This window comes from Mobula hypostoma, chromosome 8 (genome assembly GCF_963921235.1).
Source record: "Mobula hypostoma chromosome 8, sMobHyp1.1, whole genome shotgun sequence".
In the NCBI taxonomy this organism is placed as follows: Eukaryota; Metazoa; Chordata; class Chondrichthyes; order Myliobatiformes; family Myliobatidae; genus Mobula; species Mobula hypostoma.
The window spans coordinates 78590634-78612203 of NC_086104.1; the positions used below are offsets into that span (position 1 = coordinate 78590634).

General features: G+C 37.8%; 1 protein-coding gene across 5 annotated transcripts in view; it reads left to right on the plus strand.

The window, feature by feature from the left end:
• Positions 1-21570, plus strand: part of pak5 (p21 protein (Cdc42/Rac)-activated kinase 5) — a 266982-nt gene that overhangs the window by 240483 nt on the left and 4929 nt on the right. For all 5 annotated transcript variants that reach the window (XM_063056164.1, XM_063056169.1, XM_063056165.1 and 2 more), the window contains 5 exons: positions 739-1197; positions 7919-8052; positions 19311-19437; positions 19809-19934; positions 20170-20304. In XM_063056164.1, the coding sequence (XP_062912234.1) occupies positions 739-1197; positions 7919-8052; positions 19311-19437; positions 19809-19934; positions 20170-20304 (981 nt within the window). The remainder of the gene's footprint in view (positions 1-738; positions 1198-7918; positions 8053-19310; positions 19438-19808; positions 19935-20169; positions 20305-21570) is intronic.

Genomic DNA, 21570 nt, shown 5'->3' on the forward strand with positions numbered 1-21570 from the left:
TTGCATCTCAGTGTGTTTCTTAAACATTTTTCTAATATTATAGGCACGATTTATTATACTACAGTGTATTTTAGAGAGCTGCAGAAGTATTTATCAAGAAAAATTATTTTTTTGACAAATGGGATGAATCTGAGGGACAAAAAGCTATATTGCTCTCATTTTTTTCAGTTTCAGGTAGAGAATTATTTCTGCTTCAAAAATCTTAACTTCTCAATGATAATTTCTAAATTGACTTCAAAGTACAATATGATTTAAGGCTTTGGACACTCTGTACTCTCCACTGTAACACCAAATTGCAATGACAAATCGATGCTGCAGCATTTCTTTTCTGCAGCCTTAGCATAAACTACGCGAATGATGTTCCACTGCAGAATTCAATTTCACAGTTCAGTTGGGTCCTTGATTACTCTGCCAAATTCAGATTTATGAGCATTTAACTAACATGGATGAAATGACTCTTGGCAGACAGCCAGTAGTAGTGCTGACAATTGATAGCAGTGTTGTATCTTATGTCCTGTCCATCCTGTAAGCACTGCTGGTGAAATTGATTGATTAAATGAATCAGTGGTTGTAATTATGTACAATTGTGATACATCATGAGGCTGCGCCTAAGGTCTTCAATTGAGTCTGTATACATTTATCACAAAGAGGTTATATCACGTTCACAGGGATTATTAGCTTTGCAGCAAGCAATACATGAGTATAATTGGATTATCCATTAGTTTTTTTGTATTATAGGTGGATTATGAAAAACCACAAAGGGGTATAAGTCCTCAAATGACTGGGTCAGACACCTATCCTCGAGGCCCATCAAAACTACCTCAGTATCCAGCTAACCCCACCTACGCAACATCTAGCCATTATTTTTCATCATCATATTCCAAAACATCTCAGTACCACAATACGCCTCTTCAGTCGAATTTTCAATATGTTAACCAAGGTGCTTACCAGTATCCAAGCTGGAGTTCTTCAGTACAGCAGCAGCCCACACGTGTGTCCCATGAGCAGTTCAGAGCTGCTCTGCAGCTCGTGGTAAATGCTGGAGATCCACGCGAGTATTTAGAAAACTTCATCAAGATCGGAGAGGGCTCCACAGGCATCGTTTGCATTGTAACAGAGAAGCACACTGGGAAACAAGTGGCAGTGAAGAAGATGGACCTAAGGAAACAGCAGAGGCGGGAGCTGCTATTTAATGAGGTTAGAGGAAATCTCTATTCATATCTGAAAATATGATGATACAGAATAATACCAAAATTGATATTGATCCATGAGTAGATCAAGTTAGTTTTATGTGATAATTTTTCTGACCTAGATGACAGTTTATCATAGTCAAAGGTGCACACTGAAGGTCGAAGGTGTTCCCAGCTCTTTCTGGTATACGAGAGTACGGATACTGTATGTGTAACAGAAATGACTTGGGTGATTAATGTATAAATTCCCATTCATCATTTCTACACATCTGTTAATGTATATTCAGAATTACAGCTTATTGCTTTGTTCATCAGTATTTGCAATCAAATGGTAAGCATGTACAGCGTTCATAAGTAAAAGTTATCTCCTAATTTTCATTTAATTATTAAATTGCAAAAGCTCTGACATTGGTTTCTGAGGATGGTAACATCTGGTTTTTTAAATTTAATGCAAAATTTGTTTTGCTCTCTTACAAACAGCAATTGAAACTGGTAATAATACGATTATTTCAGGTATTTAAATTATTTTCTGGGTAAAAGTTTAAAAATTACCAACTTAATGTTGGAACTGCATCAACAACAAAAGTCTTTAAATAGTCTAAATATAAGGCAAAGGCAGAAATCTTAAACGTTCAGTGGCTTAGTAAGTTGGGGGGGATGTAAAACTACTGGCAATTTTTTTTGAAAAGTTTAACTTCCTTCTGTTTACTGGATGTTAAGGAATCTTTTGTGTTTCAAGCACTTAACATTTGTTTGTTTGAAACAAACATGTTTTGATATTCCATCATCATTTTGTCTGAATCTCCCACCTGCCTCCCCAGCAACCTCCTCATCCTTACTGTCAATTCTGCAGCCTTGTAAGCTGGCATCATTAATTTTGTCTCCCGTAGTTAACCTAGAAAAGGAATTTTATTTTTAGGAAAGAGATTAGGCTTGGAGTTATTAAACTGATTTCTTCCACGCTATCATTTTGTCCAGCCTTATCACTGTAACCTCAGTCAGACTTGCATCTGTCGATAAGACCATAAGATTGGAGTGGAATAGGCCATTCACCCCGTCAAAATTGCTTCACCATTCAAGGTTGATCTGGGTTTATTTCTTCTCTCAGTCCCATTCTCTTGCCTTCTCCCATAACCCTTAATCCTCTTGCCAATCAAGAACTTATCTCTGCCTTAATGCCTGCACAGACCTCTGTGGCAACACATTCCACAGATTCACCATCCTCTGGCTAAATAATATTCCTCTGCATTTAATTTCTAAAGGTATGTCTCTTTATTCTGAGGCTGTAAAAATGTCTATTTTGTCTCCTTCGTCTAAGCTGCCTGTTACCTCCTCAAAGAATGCCAATGGATTTGTCAAGCAAAATCTCCCCTTCACAAAATCTTGCTTTCACCCTATTTTTGTCGTTTCCTTCAAAGTACTCCAAAATTTCATCTTTAATAATGGACTCTAAAATCTTTCTGACCACTAAGGTCAAGCTAACCTGTCTATACTCTCCTGACTTTTGCCTCCCTCCCTTAAACAGGGAATCATATCTGCAGTTTTCCAATCCTCTAGGCCACGGCTCTCCCTCTCCTCCCACCGCCCCAGACTCCAGCAATTCTTGAAAGATCATTACCACTGCTTCTTCAGTCTCTTTAGCCACCTCCTTCAGAGTGTAATCCATCTGGTCCAGATGATATATCCATTTATCCATCTTCAGACCTTTCCCTGGGCCTTCCTTAGTAATGGCCATTACATTCACCTCTACCCGTCTCTTGAATTTCTGGTATGTACGGTGAAGAGTGACTCAAAGTACCTATTCAGTTCCTCTGTCATTTCTCTGTTTCCTCTTTTCAGAGGAACTGGTGAGCACTTTGAGTCAGTCTAGTGAAAAATGGCAATCAAATGTCATTTTCTAATGATCCATTAACCATTCTTTCCTTTCTGCTACCCTTTAAGTATCTATTTTTCCAAGTTTTCTTTTTCTTTTATATTATTGGATGAGGATATGTTTACCCTCATATTTCATTTTTTAAGCCATTCTTTGTTTTTAAAGGCTTCCCACTAGTCTTCACCATAATGTATGCCCTCTCATTTGTTTTTAATGCTGTTATTGACCTCCCTTACCACCCATGGTTGCTTTTTCCTCTCCTTAGTATGCTGCTGCTGCTTCCTTGGAATTAAGTTCATTTGTGTCTCTGAGATTACCTGTAGAAACTCCTGCCATTAGCTGCTCCACTGTCCTTCCAATCAACTCTAGCCAGCTCCTCCCTCCTGCTTTTTCTGGTTCCCTTTACTCAACTATAAGATTTCAGTTTCTTCCTCTCAGACTGCAGGGTTAATTCTATCATATTATTGTCACTGCACCTCTAGGGTTCCTTCATCTTAAGCATTCTAATTAAATTTGCCTCATTACACAACACCCAATGCAGAATTGCCCATTCCCTAGTGGGCTTAACTGCAAACTGCTCTGAAAATCTATTTTGTAGACATTCCACGAATACCTATTTTTGGAATCCACTACAGCCCTGCTCACAAAGATTGTACATGTTATGATCCTATATTGCTGTTTGCTATCAAGCCACCCATTTCTGACATCCAGTTTTTTATGTCCTTTGTTCATTTGCCCTTCTTATATGTTCTGTAATATGGAATGCTATCCCTAAGTGCTTCCTCTTCATCCTAAACCTCTTACCAGCTTTCTCAAAATTCAGTTCTGTGATTTAACTTTCAGACTCTTCTTCTAATCCCTCTTTTTTTTTTGCTTAGTGTCAACTATTTTGTGATTGTTTTGGGACATTTTGCTCTGGTAATGCTAAATACCTTTTACTGTAGTGAAAGGTAAATAAAAGTAAAATAACAAAACTTTGTAAAATGGGAAGTAATTTAATAGTGGAATTATATAAAGGCAGAAATTTGAAGTTACAGAGATGGAAGGACTAATGTGAAAGGACAAGGCAGCACACTATAACTGTTTCAGTTTTGCAGAATCTAGCTGAGCAGAGAGACCTGTCCTTAAGCGTAAACCTTTATGACTGGCATTAGAAGTTATTGAGGTAATTATTTTTAAAAAGCTCTGATTTTAGTGATTTTATTATGAGAGGAGTAGAGTGTAAAAGTAAATAAACTAGAACATTGTGGCCCAAATATTGCAGTCAGCGATAAAGTTAAAACACTCACCACTGGCCTTGCAAAATGTTCCCCATAATAATTTTACAATCTCTGAGCCATGGATTTCAACTTTCCCAGTGTCAGTTGCTATTCAGTATCAGTTTGAAAAGGTCTAGCATCTAGCAATTGTGATGTTATAAAATATTTAACTTGGAAGGGAAGCCACAGATGCTAGAACTCTTAAGGAATACACACAAAGTGCTGGAGGAACTCAGCAGGTCATGCAGCAGCAATGGAGAGGATCACACAGTCGATGTTTTGAGCTAAGACCCGAAATTCCTCCAGCACTTTATGTGCATTCCTGTTGTAAGGGATGTCACCAGTTTTCACTCAATCTTTAAATATTTTACAAAGTTCCAAACAAAGGAATAAACTGGCAAATAGTTGATGTAGAAATGAATATTTTAACAATAAACATATCTAGAAGTAGGATAATACTTCAAAATCCATTACTTTTTTAAAGATATTACAATCAACAACATAAAATGAGTGTCTAAGTGAGAATGAATTTGTTCATCAGTAATTATGGCCTAGTACACTTGGAAATCTTACTTAGACTTTATTCAAGAATGAGTTTAATTTTCAGGTCATTGTGTAGTCTATAGATGCCTTAAGTTTTGATTCACAGTTCACTGTGCAAGAGGACATCGACCCATTTGCTCTAGTTCTCCCCATATTCTCATCAAATCTACCTCCCCCCACCCACCACCACCAGCCCAACGCTAATAGCTTCTATCATTCACCTATACACAGGAGGAATTTACAGCAGCCAGTTAGTTAATCTACCATTCCAAATGTGTTTGGGCTGAGAGTGGAAACTGGAGAACCCAGGGAAAACCCATGAGGTCACAAAATCCACATAGACAAATCCCAAGATCAGGATTGAATCCAGGTCTCTGATGTTGTGACACACAGTTCTACTAGCTGCCCCACTGTGATAAGCATCATTATCCAGTGGCAAATCAACTTCAGAAACCATTCATTTTGATAGAATAGGATTTTAAGGTAGTATTTAATTACAAATTAGTCCTGAAGAATATTGAGAAATGCCAGCAGTTTCACCTGAATGTTAGTCTTTTTATGAAATCCAAAATTGAGTGCCAATTTGTCACAATTATACTGAGGAGTCTACCTACTGAACCTTGCCAGATTAGGCCTAGAGCAGGGTCAACTGCTCCATTCAACTCATTCAGAACGAAAAGAAAGATGGGTAGGTTTTGGGTGATAATTTTTTTCAGTGAATTGAGTCTGCTTAATTTGTAAGCATTTGAGTCAGATATTCACAAGCTTGTTATTTGAGAAATTTATCAGCTGATTTTGGATGGAGCTGTCAAAGTACTTTCAAATCCCATTTCCAGAAAAGTTGGGATATTTTCCAAAATGCAATAAAAACAAAAATCTGTGATACGTTAATTCACGTGGACCTTTATTTAACTGACAAAAGTACAAAGAAAAGATTTTCAATAGTTTTACTGACCAACTTAATTGTATTTTGTAAATATACACAAATTTAGAATTTAATGGCGGAATTAACATATCACAGATTTTTGTTTTTATTGCATTTTGGAAAATATCCCAACTTTTCTGGAAATAGTGTTTGTACATGGGAGTGGCTTGTTAAAGCCTTGCTACATGATCTATTGCATGTAGAAGCTGGGCATGGCTCTCCATCCAGACTGCAAGACCAGTGGCTATGGGTGACTTATTACAGCTAGGATATGCTAGAATGTTGAGATGTTACTTAACCTGTAATACCTAATGTCTCTAACTCTGAGAAGAGAAAGGTCTAAAAATATATCCATTGTCCAAATAAATTGGCTTTGCTTGCAAAAACATGTGATCAGTGCTGGGTAAAATAAATTACTACATGTATAATCCTAATTTACAATGCCTTGTCTTAAACAATACTCACATTACAGTCATAAATATAATGGGAATTTTGCATCCTGGGTGCTACCAAGCTTTAGAATCCTGCAAGAAGACAGAAGGTTTTAGCTTCCAGTACATTTATTATCAAGGAACACATAAGTTATACAACTTTGAGATTTTCTTGCTCGCAGATAACCACAAAGCAAGAAACCCTAAAGAACCCAATTTTTTAAAAAGATTTAAAAAAATAAAAACAATCTTTGATGCACAAGAGAGAAAAAAAAACACAAACCTTGTAAACAATTGAAGCAAACAATAGCATTCTAAACCAAAATTGAGTCCTCAGTTCTGAACCCCCAAGCAGCCTGGAGTAGGCCCAAAGCCTCACTTAACAGTTCATCTTATTGGCAGCCATGGAGCACAGCAGCCAGGACAGTCTTCATAGCCTTAGTGCCATCGCGGAAAATGAGCAAAATTGGCTCTCACCCTGACTGATACCCTACTTTTCAGTCTATCTGGGCCGACATTTAAATTGACCAAACAACAGAGCAGCAAAAGGCTCCAATGCCCTGGAGAGAGGAGTGGAGATCGCAGAGAGGGAGTGAAATCAGTTCTCGTCTCAGGTCTGGGCCAGTGTTTAAATCGTCTAAACCTCGCACTAGGACTGTTCTTCACTGGTGATATTTTTGATTGTTTTCCAAGACCAAAATTTAGTATTGGATCTCATAACTGTCACAATTCCCATGTTTATGTTGAGGAATGTCTCCACTAATACTATTTATATTGACTGATATTTTCCTATATTTGGAGAATATTTAATATTATATTAATTGTGCATACGAATGTCAGCTAAGCCAGAGTATACGGCTAACAATTTTTTTCTTCAGCTGTTTGGTGAACAGAGTCTACTCTGTTCCACTGCACCATCCCAACACCATGTACGTCCCACGAAGGAACTGCATTTCAACATGCAACATCCAACATCCTGCATGTGTTCCCTCTTGAGATCAAGATGGCCTTTACCAATGAGTAAATAGGGACATATTCTGCAAAAAGTGACAAGCAGAATCACTGATAGGAAATTCTAGCCCAACAAATCTCTCAGATAATCTCTCATATGGAACATTTGGCATTTGTTTTCTTTTTTTCTTTTCCTAATTCTCTTAAGTCAAACAAGTCTCTTAAGATTTAAGAGATTTCAGTAAATGTCTTTCCTCTAATTCTTCAAGATTTAATAATCATTTGATGTTGATATGAGGATGAAGATTACAGTGGTTATTGACAGTTTTGTTAGGTTGTTTCAAAATCCCAAGAAAATATTTACCAACACACATCAAAGTTGCTGGTGAACGCAGCAGGCCAAGCAGCATCTATAGGAAGAGGTGCAGTCGACGTTTCAGGCCGAGACCTTCACCATTCCCTTTTCCCAAAGCTAGATTGTGTTCTTCAGCATGATACTTTAATAATTTAATAATCCATGACTGGAAAGTGTCTGCCTTGAGCATGTCTAGTCATTTGCATCCTACTAATGTACCACCATGTTTTGTATTCTAGATGCTGTTTCAGTTTTATGGGGAATATCACTTTAGATCAAAAATATAAACATAAATTTAAAATATCATAACATATATACTGTCTGTTTAGTACTTTTATAATTTGCTTCAGCAATGTATTACTTTCTAACATTGTCTTTGTTAATTCTGAAGGTTGTCATTATGCGGGATTACCATCATGAAAATGTTGTGGACATGTACAACAGTTATCTAGTTGGAGATGAATTATGGGTTGTTATGGAGTTTCTGGAAGGTGGTGCTTTGACAGACATTGTTACACATACAAGGTTTGCTTTCAAATCTCTAAATTTTATTTCTCATAACTAATTAATTTTACAATCTTCAATCTATATTGGTTTGATTGTAGTTAATTGAAAAAATGTAAAATTTGAGCCCTATGAAATTAATCTGAATTACTTGTTCCATGATGATAGTATTAAATGAACCTGCCATGGGAGGCTAATAACAGTTCCTATAATGTTGCTTTCATTTATCCACTTACATGAGTAAAGTACACTGAAATTATATGTTTGATGGTTATAGTTGGTAGAATCAAAGTGCTACAATAGTAAAAATTAAAAATGATGGAAATGCTTATGTTTAAAACATATTGTCTTAGCAGTGAAAATACAATGAGACCATGCATCCAGCATTTAATCCTAGTGGGTTTTTTGAAGATATTTGAAGTTTGTCAGTTTTTTGAAGGTTACTTGCTTTGATGGAGGGGGGAGGTATGAGGTTTTGAAATGGCCTTTTATCATACTGTATTAGTGGATACTGTATAAAGTATTTTGTTGACTGTAGATTAGATACCAGCAATATTGTTTATTAGTCTTAAAATATAAATAAATCCCTCTCCAGATAGTTAATCAGAATAATGAGGAAGGTGCCGCATGGTCAGAGGTAATGTCTTTTGGATGAGATGCTAAACCGAGTAATTGATTATTCTCTGGGTAGTGTAAAAGATTCCTAGGCTCAGTTTTGAAGGGATTTGGTGCTTTATGATCTGGTCAAAAATTAATGAACAGTTTTAAAAAGAACTGATGCTTTTTGTGGTATTGTGCAGACTAGTTGTGGTATTTTCTGCGTTGCAACAGCAATTGCATTTCAGAATTTGTCAGCTGATAAGTGCTTTGTGTCATCTCAGGGCTTAAAAGGCACCATATAAACACAAGTCTATCTAGGTGTAGATAGAAAGATTCTATATATTATGTGTTTTGAGCATTGGCTTTACTCAAAGCCTGCTGTGCTAGTATGGCACTGGACAGAATACATAATAAAAATACTTTATTTGGTAATGTCAAAAGAGTTGTTAGAGAACCATATATCACAGAAAAAGGCCTTTTGGTCCATTGAGTCTGTGTCAAACATCCGTTTACACTAATTCAATTTTACAATAATCTCGTTTTATTCTTTCATGTTCCAATCAACTCACTCCCTCCCTCCAGATACCACCACTTGAGAGCAATTTACAGTGGCCATTAACCTACTAGTTTTGTCTTAAAGTGAGGAAACCGGAGCACTTGAAGAAAACCTTCATGGCCACAGTGTGAACATGCAAACTGCGCACATATAGCACCAGAGATTAGGATTGTGCCAAGGTGGCTAGAGCTGTGAGGCAGTTGCTTTGCTAGCTGCACCACTCTGCTGTTCCATAATTATTTCTGATGCACAGGGCCAGAGAGTGCTAGATTAAGCCCGTGACCTGGAATCTCAATCTGTGGTTTGCCCACATTTGTGCCTAACAGTATTGCTGTCTAGTTGGTAACTGGGACTCATGTAGTGAATTATGAGTACTGTGTCCCAGGAAGATTTCCAAAATAGATGCATCAAAACTTGGTCAACTGTAAAATCTGTAAGGAGATATTTAAAAGCAATGAACAAACCTTTTTTAAAAAAAAGTCAAGCTAAAACATTTAATTAACAACCCTAAACCAATCTCAATTAAGCCAATGCGAAGTAAATAGTTGCTCCTTTCTCTGTTGCTACTTTCGAGTGACTTTGAATGGAGGTGGCCTGCAGATAATGAATACTGAGCTGAACTGAAAATGGACTCTTCGATTTTGTGTTCTTTTTTCTCGTTTGTACTTTCCTATTGCCATTTGTGCAATTTGGTTTTTTTTGCATGTGGAGTCAGGGATTGATGTTCTTGCTGTTTGCATGGCTTATTTTTTTTGCTCATGGGGGTTGATGTTCCTGATTCCATTTGCGCAGTTTGCTTTTTGTACAGCAGGGTGGGTGTTGATATTTTTGTTGTCATTTGCACAATTTGTTTTCTTTGCATGTGGGCATTGATGTTCTTGTTGCCGTTTGCGCAAAAAGTTTTTATTGGGTATGGTAGGGTTGATGTTTTTCTTTTAATAGGTTCCATGATTTTCTTTCTTGGTTTTCTTTGTTTCTTAACTGTCTGTGGAGGAGACAAATCTCAGGGTTGTATACTGCATACGTACTTTGATAATAAATATATATTTGAATCCAATGAACCCTTTGACCTTCCCCTTACTTCTCAAACTGCAAGTATATAATTATTATTGAAATCAAGGGGGCTTTGAATAGTGCTCTTAGTATAATGCTGAAGATCACCAAAGCATGACCTATCAAGTGTCTGCCTGACAGAGAACTTGCAGATTGTGCTTTCCAAATATGCTAATAAATCCCTGAATCCCACTTTTTTTCAGCAAATTTGCAAATTACAGGACATACAATTGTTTAAACATCCTAGTGATTTTGACTGAAACTATTGGCAAGCCTCAGCACAATGCTGCTTTTGTATTATTACATTGATGTCAACCCAGTTTTGGCTCACTTACAGACTTGTGTGTCATTTGAGCCTGTAAAGTGGTGTAACTGAATAGAAGTGTCATTATCTAAGGTGATACTTGTTTCCAAGCAGATCATTATCCAAACAAAATAACTGTTGAAATGTATTCAAGTCTGAGGAACACGGTTCCGTTATTGTAAAATTACTCCCTTTGCTCTATTACAGAATTACAAATAAAAATCTATAATGGGACAAAACGTGACAGACAGGACATTTAGTTGTGTAAGAGGTTTACGAAGCTTTCTTACTGCAGAAGTCTCATGGAAGCAACCATAAGCTTCCAAGATATTGCTTTGAACAGAATTTTACTGTAGCTTCTTACTACAATTGTATTATCCCTTGTCATTCCTACAGTAGTCATTCTACAAGAGAAGTCAAAGCCAAAGTTAAAATAAAGGAGAGGGCATACAACGAAGCAAAAATTAGTGGGAAGACAGAGGATTGGGAAGTTTTTAAAACCTTACAAGAAGGTCATTAAGAGAGAAAAGATTAACTATGAAAGGAAACTAGCAAATAATATCAAAGAGGATACTAAAAGCTTTTTCAAGTATATAAAGAGTAAAAGACAGGTGAGAGTAGATATAGGACCGATAGAAAATGATACTGGAGAAATTGTAAGGGGAGATGAGGAGATGGCAGAGGAACTGAACAAGTATTTTGCATCAGTCTTCACTGAGGAAGACAGCAGGATACCGGACACTCAGGGGTGGCAGGGAAGAGAAGTGTGCGCAGTCACAATTACGACAGAGAAAGTACTCAGGAAGCTGAATAGGCTAAAGGTCGATAAATCTCCTGGACCAGATGGAATGCACCCTCGTGTTCTGAAGGAAGTAGCTGTGGAGATTGCGGAGGCATTAGCGATGATCTTTCAAAAGTCGATAGATTCTGGCATGGTTCCGGAAGACTGGAAGATTGCAAATGTCACTCCGCTATTTAAGAAGGGGGCAAAGAAGCAAAAAGGAAATTATAGACCTGTTAGCTTGACGTCGGTGGTTGGGAAGTTGTTGGAGTCGATTGTCAAGGATGAGGTTACAGAGTACCTGGAGGCATATGACAAGATAGGCAGAACTCAGCATGGATTCCTTAAAGGAAAATCCTGCCTGACAAACCTATTACAATTTTTTGAGGAAATTACCAGTAGGCTAGACAAGGGAGATGCAGTGGATGTTGTATATTTGGATTTTCAGAAGGCCTTTGACAAGGTGCCGCACATAAGGCTGCTTAACAAGATAAGAGCCCATGGAATTACAGGAAAGTTACATACGTGGATAGAGCGTTGGCTGATTGGCAGGAAACAGAGAGTGGGAATAAAGGCATCCTATTCTGGTTGGCTGCCGGTTACCAGTGGTGTTCCACAGGGATCAGTGTTGGGGCCGCTTCTTTTTACATTGTACATCAACGATTTGGATTATGGAATAGATGGCTTTGTGGCTAAGTTTGCTGATGATACGAAGATAGGTGGAGGGGCCGGTAGTGCTGAGGAAACGGAGAGTCTGCAGAGAGACTTGGATAGATTGGAAGAATGGGCAGAGAAGTGGCAAATGAAGTACAATGTTGGAAAGTGTATGGTTATGCACTTTGGCAGAAAAAATAAACGGGCAGACTATTATTTAAATGGGGAAAGAATTCAAAGTTCTGAGATGCAACGGGACTTGGGAGTCCTCGTACAGGATTCCCTTAAAGTTAACCTCCAGGTTGAGTCGGTAGTGAAGAAGGCGAATGCAATGTTGGCATTCACTTCTAGAGGAATAGAGTATAGGAGCAGGGATGTGATGTTGAGGCTCTATAAGGCACTGGTGAGACCTCACTTGGAGTACTGTGGGCAGTTTTGGTCTCCTTATTTAAGAAAGGATGTGCTGACGTTGGAGAAGGTACAGAGAAGATTCACTAGAATGATTCTGGGAATGAGAGGGTTAACATATGAGGAATGTTTGTCCGCTCTTGGACTGTATTCCTTGGAGTTTAGAAAATGAGGGGAGACCTCATAGAAACATTTCGAATGTTAAAAGGCATGGACAGAGTGGATGTGGCAAAGTTGTTTCCCATGATGGGGGAGTCTAGTACGAGAGGGCATGACTTCAGGATTGAAGGGCGCCCTTTCAGAACAGAAATGTGAAAAAATTTTTTTAGTCAGAGGGTGGTGAATCTATGGAATTTGTTGCCACGGGCAGCAGTGGAGGCCAAGTCATTGGGTGTATAAGGCAGAGATTGATAGGTATCTGAGTAGCCAGGGCATCAAAGGTTATGGTGAGAAGGCAGGGCAGTGGGACTAAATAGGATAAAATGGATCAGCTCATGATAAAATGGCGGAGCAGACTCGATGGGCCGAATGGCCTACTTCTGCTCCTTTGTCTTATGGTCTCATGGTCTTAGTTTTATTACTGTAGTTCGGAGAAATATTGATGTCATTTATGAGGATTCCAGGGCCACTGTGGCAACTGTCTGAGTTTCCATTACAGCACTTTGCCATTCAATTGAATCTACTTTGGCCCCATGGCATCATCTTGTCATTTCATCCAATCTCTGATAACTGCTGTGATTGCTGCAACCTTATTGTGATTGATTGCATAAGTCGCTGAATGATATTGGTTCCACACTTACGCCTTGAGTAAAGGCAAAGGAAGACAACACCAAATCTGATTATCATCCTTAAGTTTTCAGAAAGTTAGAATTTTACACAAATCATTAGCCACCTTCTGATTCATGCTTCTAATCTGATCTCTAAGATTTCGTATGGACATGACCTCCAAGCTAATAGCTGCAAAAATGGTTTCTCCATGAGAAGAAAGTGGCTAACCCTCTTGATTCTAGGGTTGAGCTAGGTGCAGGCACGTGGAGAGCGGTGAAGTTGAATTTGCTTTAGGGAGACAGGATGGGTTACAGTGCAAAAGCTAGAAGTGATAGGGTGGATCGTGTAGTGCTACCATTGAAGGATATTTGTGATGAAGCCATAGGGAGTTTTAGAATTAACATGTACTCGGGGTCAGCAAAAATTGTGCTTAAGCAAGGAAGCTGGAGAGAATACGTACTTCAGGTAATATGTCCCTGCTGTGTCTCTAACCATGGTAACCTCCACATCTGATCACTGCCAATACCACTTTTCAAAGAAAGTGACTTCATGGAGTCAAGCCTTACCCTTCCAGTTAAGTCCTGCTACTGCCTGGTGTTCTATCCTTGTGCAGGAAAAGCAACATAAGTGATTATGTATAATTATATGTTATAAACCACTTGGTTAAAGAACTGTGTTTTGAGTTATTAGTGATGCCTATGAAGGATAAAAGAGTATGAGTTGTTCTTTCTTTTTAAAACTTTTTATTGAGTAAGTATACAAAAAAGGTAAGCCATATAAACATTAATACAATGTTAAAGTATAATAAAATTCCAAAAGATAACAATACCAAAAAGAAAATACTACAAACAATGTAATTTAAGCATAAGAAACCAAGATAACATAATAGTATACTAAATTTTATATATATCAATGGAAAAAAAAGAAAAAAAAACCCCCCAAAAAAAAACCCACCGTGCAGCTAACTAAAAGCAAGGCAAAGCAATGGGCTAACTTGAAACCAAAGAGTATGAGTTGTTTAAATGTTGGTCTACAGCTAAGTGGGCAGTTGAATTACATAAGGATGTGAAGATGATTGGTGGAACAATTAGTATGCAGAGTGCTACAGGATTTAGACCCTGGCTACTTGATTCATGCCAGACAGGATCTGAATATAAGGGACAGTTCAGATTGTAGCAGAACTATATTTTAGTAAAATTTTGCAGTAGGATCAGTTTGAGATTATTGGTTTGGTATATGGCTTATGTCCTCTGTACTTGATCAGTAGTTGGTGTTTCAAGCTTGTTTTTGAAACTCTTATATTTTCAGAGATGATTGGGACAGATAAGGAAAACATTATAAGTACTCTGTTTTGGTTTGGGTTTAGTTATATTGACCATGGTTATGTTGGCTTCTAATGTTGAACCCAAACAAACCTCTTCAGGGATGGAATCTCACCATGATTTCTTCAGTTATTCTGAACTGGATCTGTATTCAGGAATCAGGATTCCAATGGTGTTAATGGTCAGCAATTACACTATGACATGGAAATTTTTCCCATCTCAAAGGGAACTGTGTTAATTTAGAGCTTCACAAAAATTCCAGTTGATTAGCTTTTTTATATTTTAACTCCATGTTCTTGAGTGTAATGATGGAACAATTGAGTAATATATAGGATTTTCTGTAAAATTTCACTAGTAATAAACTGGTGAAGTAGATTGACTGTGAGATTGAAGGTAGAAAGAGCATTTTAACAACTTTGAGTTTACTGATTGAAGATATCACAACTTCATTTGCACAGTTGTAAAGATCAAATTGGACAACTTTTAAAATAGTTTTGAAAGATTTTTACTCTGCGCTTAGTACTAATTGTCTCCATTATATCTGTCAATATATTTGTTTTTTTTCCAATTATCTTTGGGTCTTCCAAGATTGGAGTCTCCTCAGGAAGTTACCACTAATTAGTGTTAACTGGAAGGAAGCTATTTTTCTGGAGCAGTCAGATTATTCTGTTACGTTTCTTTTATGCCAACAAGGTGCTATGTGTTATCTGGAAAACATTACAGAGCTCAGAACCTTCGTTCATTGCAGAGGTTTGGGTTTGGGTACTGCTCAACAGTTTAGTCCATGAACTCTGGGAGATAATTTATCATTTTCAAGGCTAATTTATTGTAAAATGGGACTTGATTTTATCAACTAGTAAATAATGGATTTAGTTATCTCATCTTAGTTAAAGGATTTTGCTGCTACAACTTGCTGATAATCATTGCTTTGAGAGGCATCAAAACTCAGCAAGCATTTATTTCTTTTTTTTTGGTTCATATGATGGAAGGGAACAATTTAAATGTATAGAAGTGTTTGTTGAGTTAACAAAATATGAAAGCAGAGTAAATTCTTTTTGTAGTATGTACTTTCAGCAGTAATATATAATTTTGGAATGTCTTTCACATAGTATTTGTCCAACAACAAAGGTAAATCATTACTTGGAGTTATCTTTTTGGCAAGGCTCCAGTAAATCTTTCTTCTGGACATTAAAAGTAAAGTATGATAGTAGTTTAAGAAAGCAAACCAGAAAAATCAATAATGTACACTTGCCAATGTTTTATACTTCCCTTTTATACTTTAAGATTATAATAATTATATATGCTTTTTTTGTCTTTGTAATCTTTTCTTTATTTCACCCGTTCATCTCACATTTCACCTATACTGGGTTTTTCAAACAGATGGTCTCTTAGACCATATGGCTTACTGAGGCTACACACAGAACCTTTTCCCAGTAGGTTAACAAATCTTTCTTGCATTACATGCCAAGCACAATGGTTGTGATTGTCATAATGATTTATGCTATAATTATAAATCCTAATGATCAGCATTTCTTTGCAGTGGATGTACAATGTAAATGATGTAGATCCTTCTGATCTTGCCCTGAACAAATTTTTTAATCCTAACTTATTTCAGTTTATTCTGTACTATATTTTATTATGTGCAATATTTGTATAAATGTTTCGAAATTTTAAACCTCACATTAAAACGTAGTAGAGCCACCTGCTGAAATGTTTGAGCGTTACTAGCAGTGAAAAGAAATCTGAACCAACATCAGAAATTCTGAGCAGGCCATTTGATAAGGAATAGAAAAAATAATGGAAGGAGAGATGGCCGTAAGTTTTGACCCATGTCGAAGTTCCAATTTCATACATCAACCTTGGTAAAAATGAGTGGTTAGAGAAGTTACTGAATGTAAGAATAAGTGCAGTTAGTAAAGGGTAGTGGTAGTTGATCCCCTGTTCAAGCAAGAATTGAAATGCACTGAGACTATGTGGGTGTGAAATGAGGGTATAGGGGGATTGGATATCCCTGTGGTGGTGAGCCAGCTGTCACCAGAAAATTAGAAACTGTCCAATTGTTGAGTACAAAAGGGAATGGAGTCAAAGTAGAGATAATATGTCTTTAAGGCCAGTGCAGACTGACTTCATTGGTCCAGCAGTAGCATGTAGGCAAGAGATAGTAGCAGACTGATATGGTTGGGTGACTAAGGCTATTGTCTGTTGAGGGAAGAATTCTTCAGGAAATTAAGTCAAGGACTGCTTTCCAACATGTGTATTTCTCTTTTCCAGGTTTTTCCTAATTATCTGGTTTAATTTTGTCAAATCTTTGTTAAGCTGTTGGATATGACTGGATATTAATGATTTTACACTGGCTGATTGATGGACAATTTATAATAGGTTGACAATTACATCAGATTTTAAACAAGTAAAATGGTGCTGAACAATGAGAATGTTTCTTTAGAAAGTCTCACCACTTCCTCAACCAACTCACAACCCACTTTTTCCCCCATCACACTTGGTCACTTGTGTTGAGCACATTTCCCCAAATAAAAGGCATACAAGTAGCCTTTGCAGAGGAAATGCCGGTGAAATGTGTTTTAAACTCTGCAAATGATCTTGAAATCTTATTTACCTCTCTTAATCACTTGGATAGTGATTTATAAAGTTTATTTATGTTGGGTGAGCTGCAGGTGGAATCTGTTCTTTCACGTGGTGCAGAATTTAAGACTCTTAAAACCCATTTTGTTGTGATTTATACACTTGTTGGGGTGATGGTTATAACTACTGGGTGATAAATTTAAGCACTGGGTGTGGATATAAGCACTGAGCGATGGGTGTGAGCTCTGGATGATGGGTGTGAGCTCTGGATGATAGATGTGATCTCTGGATGATGGATATAAGCACTGAGTGATGGGTGATGGGTGTAAGGTCTGAGTGATGGGTGATGGGTGTAAGGTCTGGGTGATGGGTGTGAGGTCTGGGTGATGGATATAAGCACTGAGTAATGGGTGATGGGTGTGAGGTCTGGGTGATGGATATAAGCACTGAGTGATGGGTGTGAGGTCTGTGTGATGGATATAAGCACTGAGTAATGGGTGATGGGTGCGAGGTCTGGGAGATGGATAGATGTGAGTACTGGGTGATGGGTGTATAGTCTGTGTGATGGATAGATGTGAGTACTGGATGATGGGTGTAAAGTCTGGGTGATGGATAGATGTGAGTACTGGGTAATGGGTGTGCGGTCTTGGTGATGGGTGTGATGTCGGGGTGACAGATGTGAGGTCTGGGTGATGGATAGATGTGAGTACTGGGTCATGGGTGTAAAGTCTGGGTGAAGAATGTAAGGTCTGGGTGATGGATAGATGTGAGTATGGTGCTGGGTTGATGGATATGAGGTCTGGCCAATGGGTGAGAGGTCTGGCCGGTGGGTGTAGGTGATGAGTGTGAGGTGTGGATGATGGATAAATGTGAGTACTAGGTGATGGGTGTGAGCATTGAATGATAGTTGTAAGCTCTGGGTGACAGATAGATGCGAGTACTGGGTGATGGATATAAGCACTAAATGATGAGTGATGGATGTAAGGTCTGGCTGATGGGTGTGACGTCTGGCTGATAGATAGATGTGAGTACTGGATGATGGATATGAGTACTGGATGATGGATGTGAGCACTGGGTGATGGATATGAGTACTGAGTGATGGATGTGAGTACTGAGTGATGGATGTGAGTACTGGGTGATGGATGTGAGTACTGGGTGATGGATGTGAGTACTGGGTGATGGATATGAGGTCTGGGTGATGGGTATTATCACTGAATGATAGCTGATGGATGTAAGTCCTGGTGATGGATAGATGTGAGTACTGGGTGATTGGTGTGAGATTTGGTTGATGGATAGATGTGAGTACTAGGTGATGGGTGTGAGGTCTGGGTGATGGGTGTGAGTAAAGGGCGATGGATGTGAGGTCTGGGCGATGGGTCTGAGGTCTGGGTGATGGGTATTATCACTGAGTGATAGCTGATGGATGTAAGTCCTGGTGATGGATAGATGTGAGTACTGGGTGATGGATAAATGTGAGTGCTGGGTGACTGGTGTGAGATTTGGTTGATGGATAAATGTGAGTACTAGGTGATGGATGTGAGGTCTGGGCGATGGGTCTGAGGTCTGGGTGATGGGTGTAAAGTCTGGGTGATGGATAGATGTGAGGTCTGGGCGATGGATGTGAGGTCTGGGCGATGCGTGTGAGCACTGGCCGATGGATGTGACATCTGGGCAATGGATCTAAATACTGGGTGATGGAACATTCCTTCATTTGTTAAACATTTGAATGTCGGGACCTTCTGGCTATGTTATGTAAGCCAAACTCCTGAGCCTCAAACAATATCTGCTAACTCCTGGTACTGAAGTACCCTACCCATGGTTATAATTTCTGAGTGAGACTGCTGATCACTGTGAAATTGTAAGGTGTTTTCAGGTGGCTTGGTACTTTCCTAGCTTTCCCATCACTGAGCCCTTATCAAAGTAGAAATGGAACCTCAACCTATTCTAGGTTCTAAAGATCAAAAACAGTATAATTAACCTTATTCAGTTTGTGGCCCGGGGTTTTTTTTCCAGTTGAAGCTGGAGAGGTTTTGAAATAACTTATCAAAATGTTCAGATTGACAGTGGCAGAAGAAAAGAGAAACAGCAAAGGGTTGGGATAGAGGTAAGAGTTTTTTTGTTTTGGAAGAGAATCCAATAATATGTCTATGACATTGATAGTGATAACTTCAGCAAATGAGTTGGAGTAAAAAGCTATTATTGACATTGGAGAAAATAGTTGTAATCATGTTTGTTTCTTTTATCCAATTGCAGAATGAATGAAGAACAAATAGCAACTGTTTGCTTGTCTGTTTTGAAAGCTCTAGCATACCTTCATTCTCAGGGAGTTATCCATCGGGATATAAAGAGTGACTCTATACTTCTCACCAGTGATGGAAGGGTAAGCAATATTTTTACTTCTCATAATGCTGATCTATAATTTTATATCTTAAATGGACACTGACAAAATTAACAAATGAGAAAATATGCAGATTCTGGAAATCTGACCAATGTACACAAAATGCTGGAGGAACACAGCAGGCTTGACAGCATCTATGGAAAAGAGTAAACAGTTGATGTTACAAGCCGAGACCCTTCATCAGGACTGATAAAATTTATATTATTTTGTATCTTTTGTAAGCTGCAAAAGATATTGTTTTTCTCTCAATAGTTGTAGTTCATCCTGTCTGAAATTTTGAGGAAATGGAAATGAAAAAGCTTCTTTTTCTTAAATATAGTAAAGTGATCAACTATTTACTTCTATCTTTTTAGATTAAATTGTCAGATTTTGGCTTTTGTGCTCAAGTGTCAAAAGAAGTTCCTAGGAGGAAGTCACTAGTTGGGACACCATACTGGATGGCACCAGAGGTCATTTCTAGATTACCATATGGAACTGAGGTAAGGATGAGATTGCACAGCAGATTTCCAACCAAAGTGCATGCGGCTTCTCTCTATGTTATAAACTTGTAGTCGAATATCATTCAGTTCTTTGAAACTATTTGCATGAGGAATCAAACATGGTGAATTATTATATCCTAAATTCCATCCTAACTACTGTAGCAATACATCATCATTGGTGTATTAGATTATGATTACATATTTTGATGGATGAAATTAAATTGTCATCTTTTAGGTAGACATATGGTCTCTTGGTGTCATGGTAATAGAAATGGTGGATGGGGAGCCACCATACTTTAATGAACCACCACTTCAGGCCATGAGGAGAATACGAGACAATCTTCCTCCAAGGCTAAAGGATGTGCACAAGGTAGAATTTTTATATTTTTTTCTTTCAAAAGATTTTATAGAATTTACCTTCTTGATGAGTAGAAATCACTTTAAGTCACAGCAGTGTCTGAACAGTAAGGATGAGTGCAAAACACACTTATGGCCTAGATTTTAAGTCTCTGGTATTTCAACTTTCAAATGTCATTTACATTTGACTGACACATTGACTTAAGTGAAGATCCCATCTATTGGAATACTACAAATAGAGAAATGATTCAAAAGGAACCAACCGTGCTTTCTGAAAACTTACTTGGAGGTCTTTTGGGAGAATTGCAGTTTGAGGTAACAACTTCTCTCTTCCATTTGAAGAAAATTGTTTGGAAATTATGAAAGATTGCTACTGGAAAGGTCTTTGTTTTAGCATAGAGCAAGATGAAATGAAAAGGCTATTGAAGGCACTGTTCTGCCACTTGGACCCTGACTTTTGTACTGCAGTGGATTGTGGAAGTATTTTTCCCTCTTCTACCTCTACCTGGCTTTTACCTGATTCTTCCTTATCAAATGATAACTCTTCCTTATGCCCTGCCTTTGCAGTATCTTTTCTGTATGTCCAAATAGTAAAATATGCAGAATACTATAATGATATGATAGACTGAAAGTATACCTGGACATCCTACAGTCCAAACACTTTAGCTTCAATAATAGTTCATGTAGTCAGTCCTATGATACTAATTACACTTTAGCCATTCAACCCAGAAATAGTTAATGTACTACCTTTATTTCAGGACAACAAGCATCAAAGTGCCAAAATTCTGTTACCTCAGTACAGAGTTCCAGTTAGATTCCACATAAAATATGGTGTTTTGTTCATTAAAAGAGTTGCTTTGCTAATCCACCAAATGATATTCAGGACAGACTTTGCTTATATTCCCACTGATATAATGTACGAAGTGATGGTCTGTTAAGGTGGCGATTTAGGAAGAAAGAGTGAACCTATTTCATTTAATAGGAAGTTCATTGGAAGAGAGCTCAGTTTTAAAATTACAACATGGCCATTCACCAGTGATTTTAGAAAACATGTCTCCACACAAAGGACAGTAGTATATGAAATGTTCTGCTCCAAAAAGAGAATAGTGAGGCTCAGTTGAATAATCTCAAAACGGATCGTTTTTAGGTAAGGATATTAAGGGTTGTGGACCTAAGTTAGATGGGCTGATGCCCAGATTAGTCATGATCTAATTTAAAGATGACACATTTCTTTAATATTTTAAGCAAGAAAACTTTTTTATTTCCATCTTTTACAGTT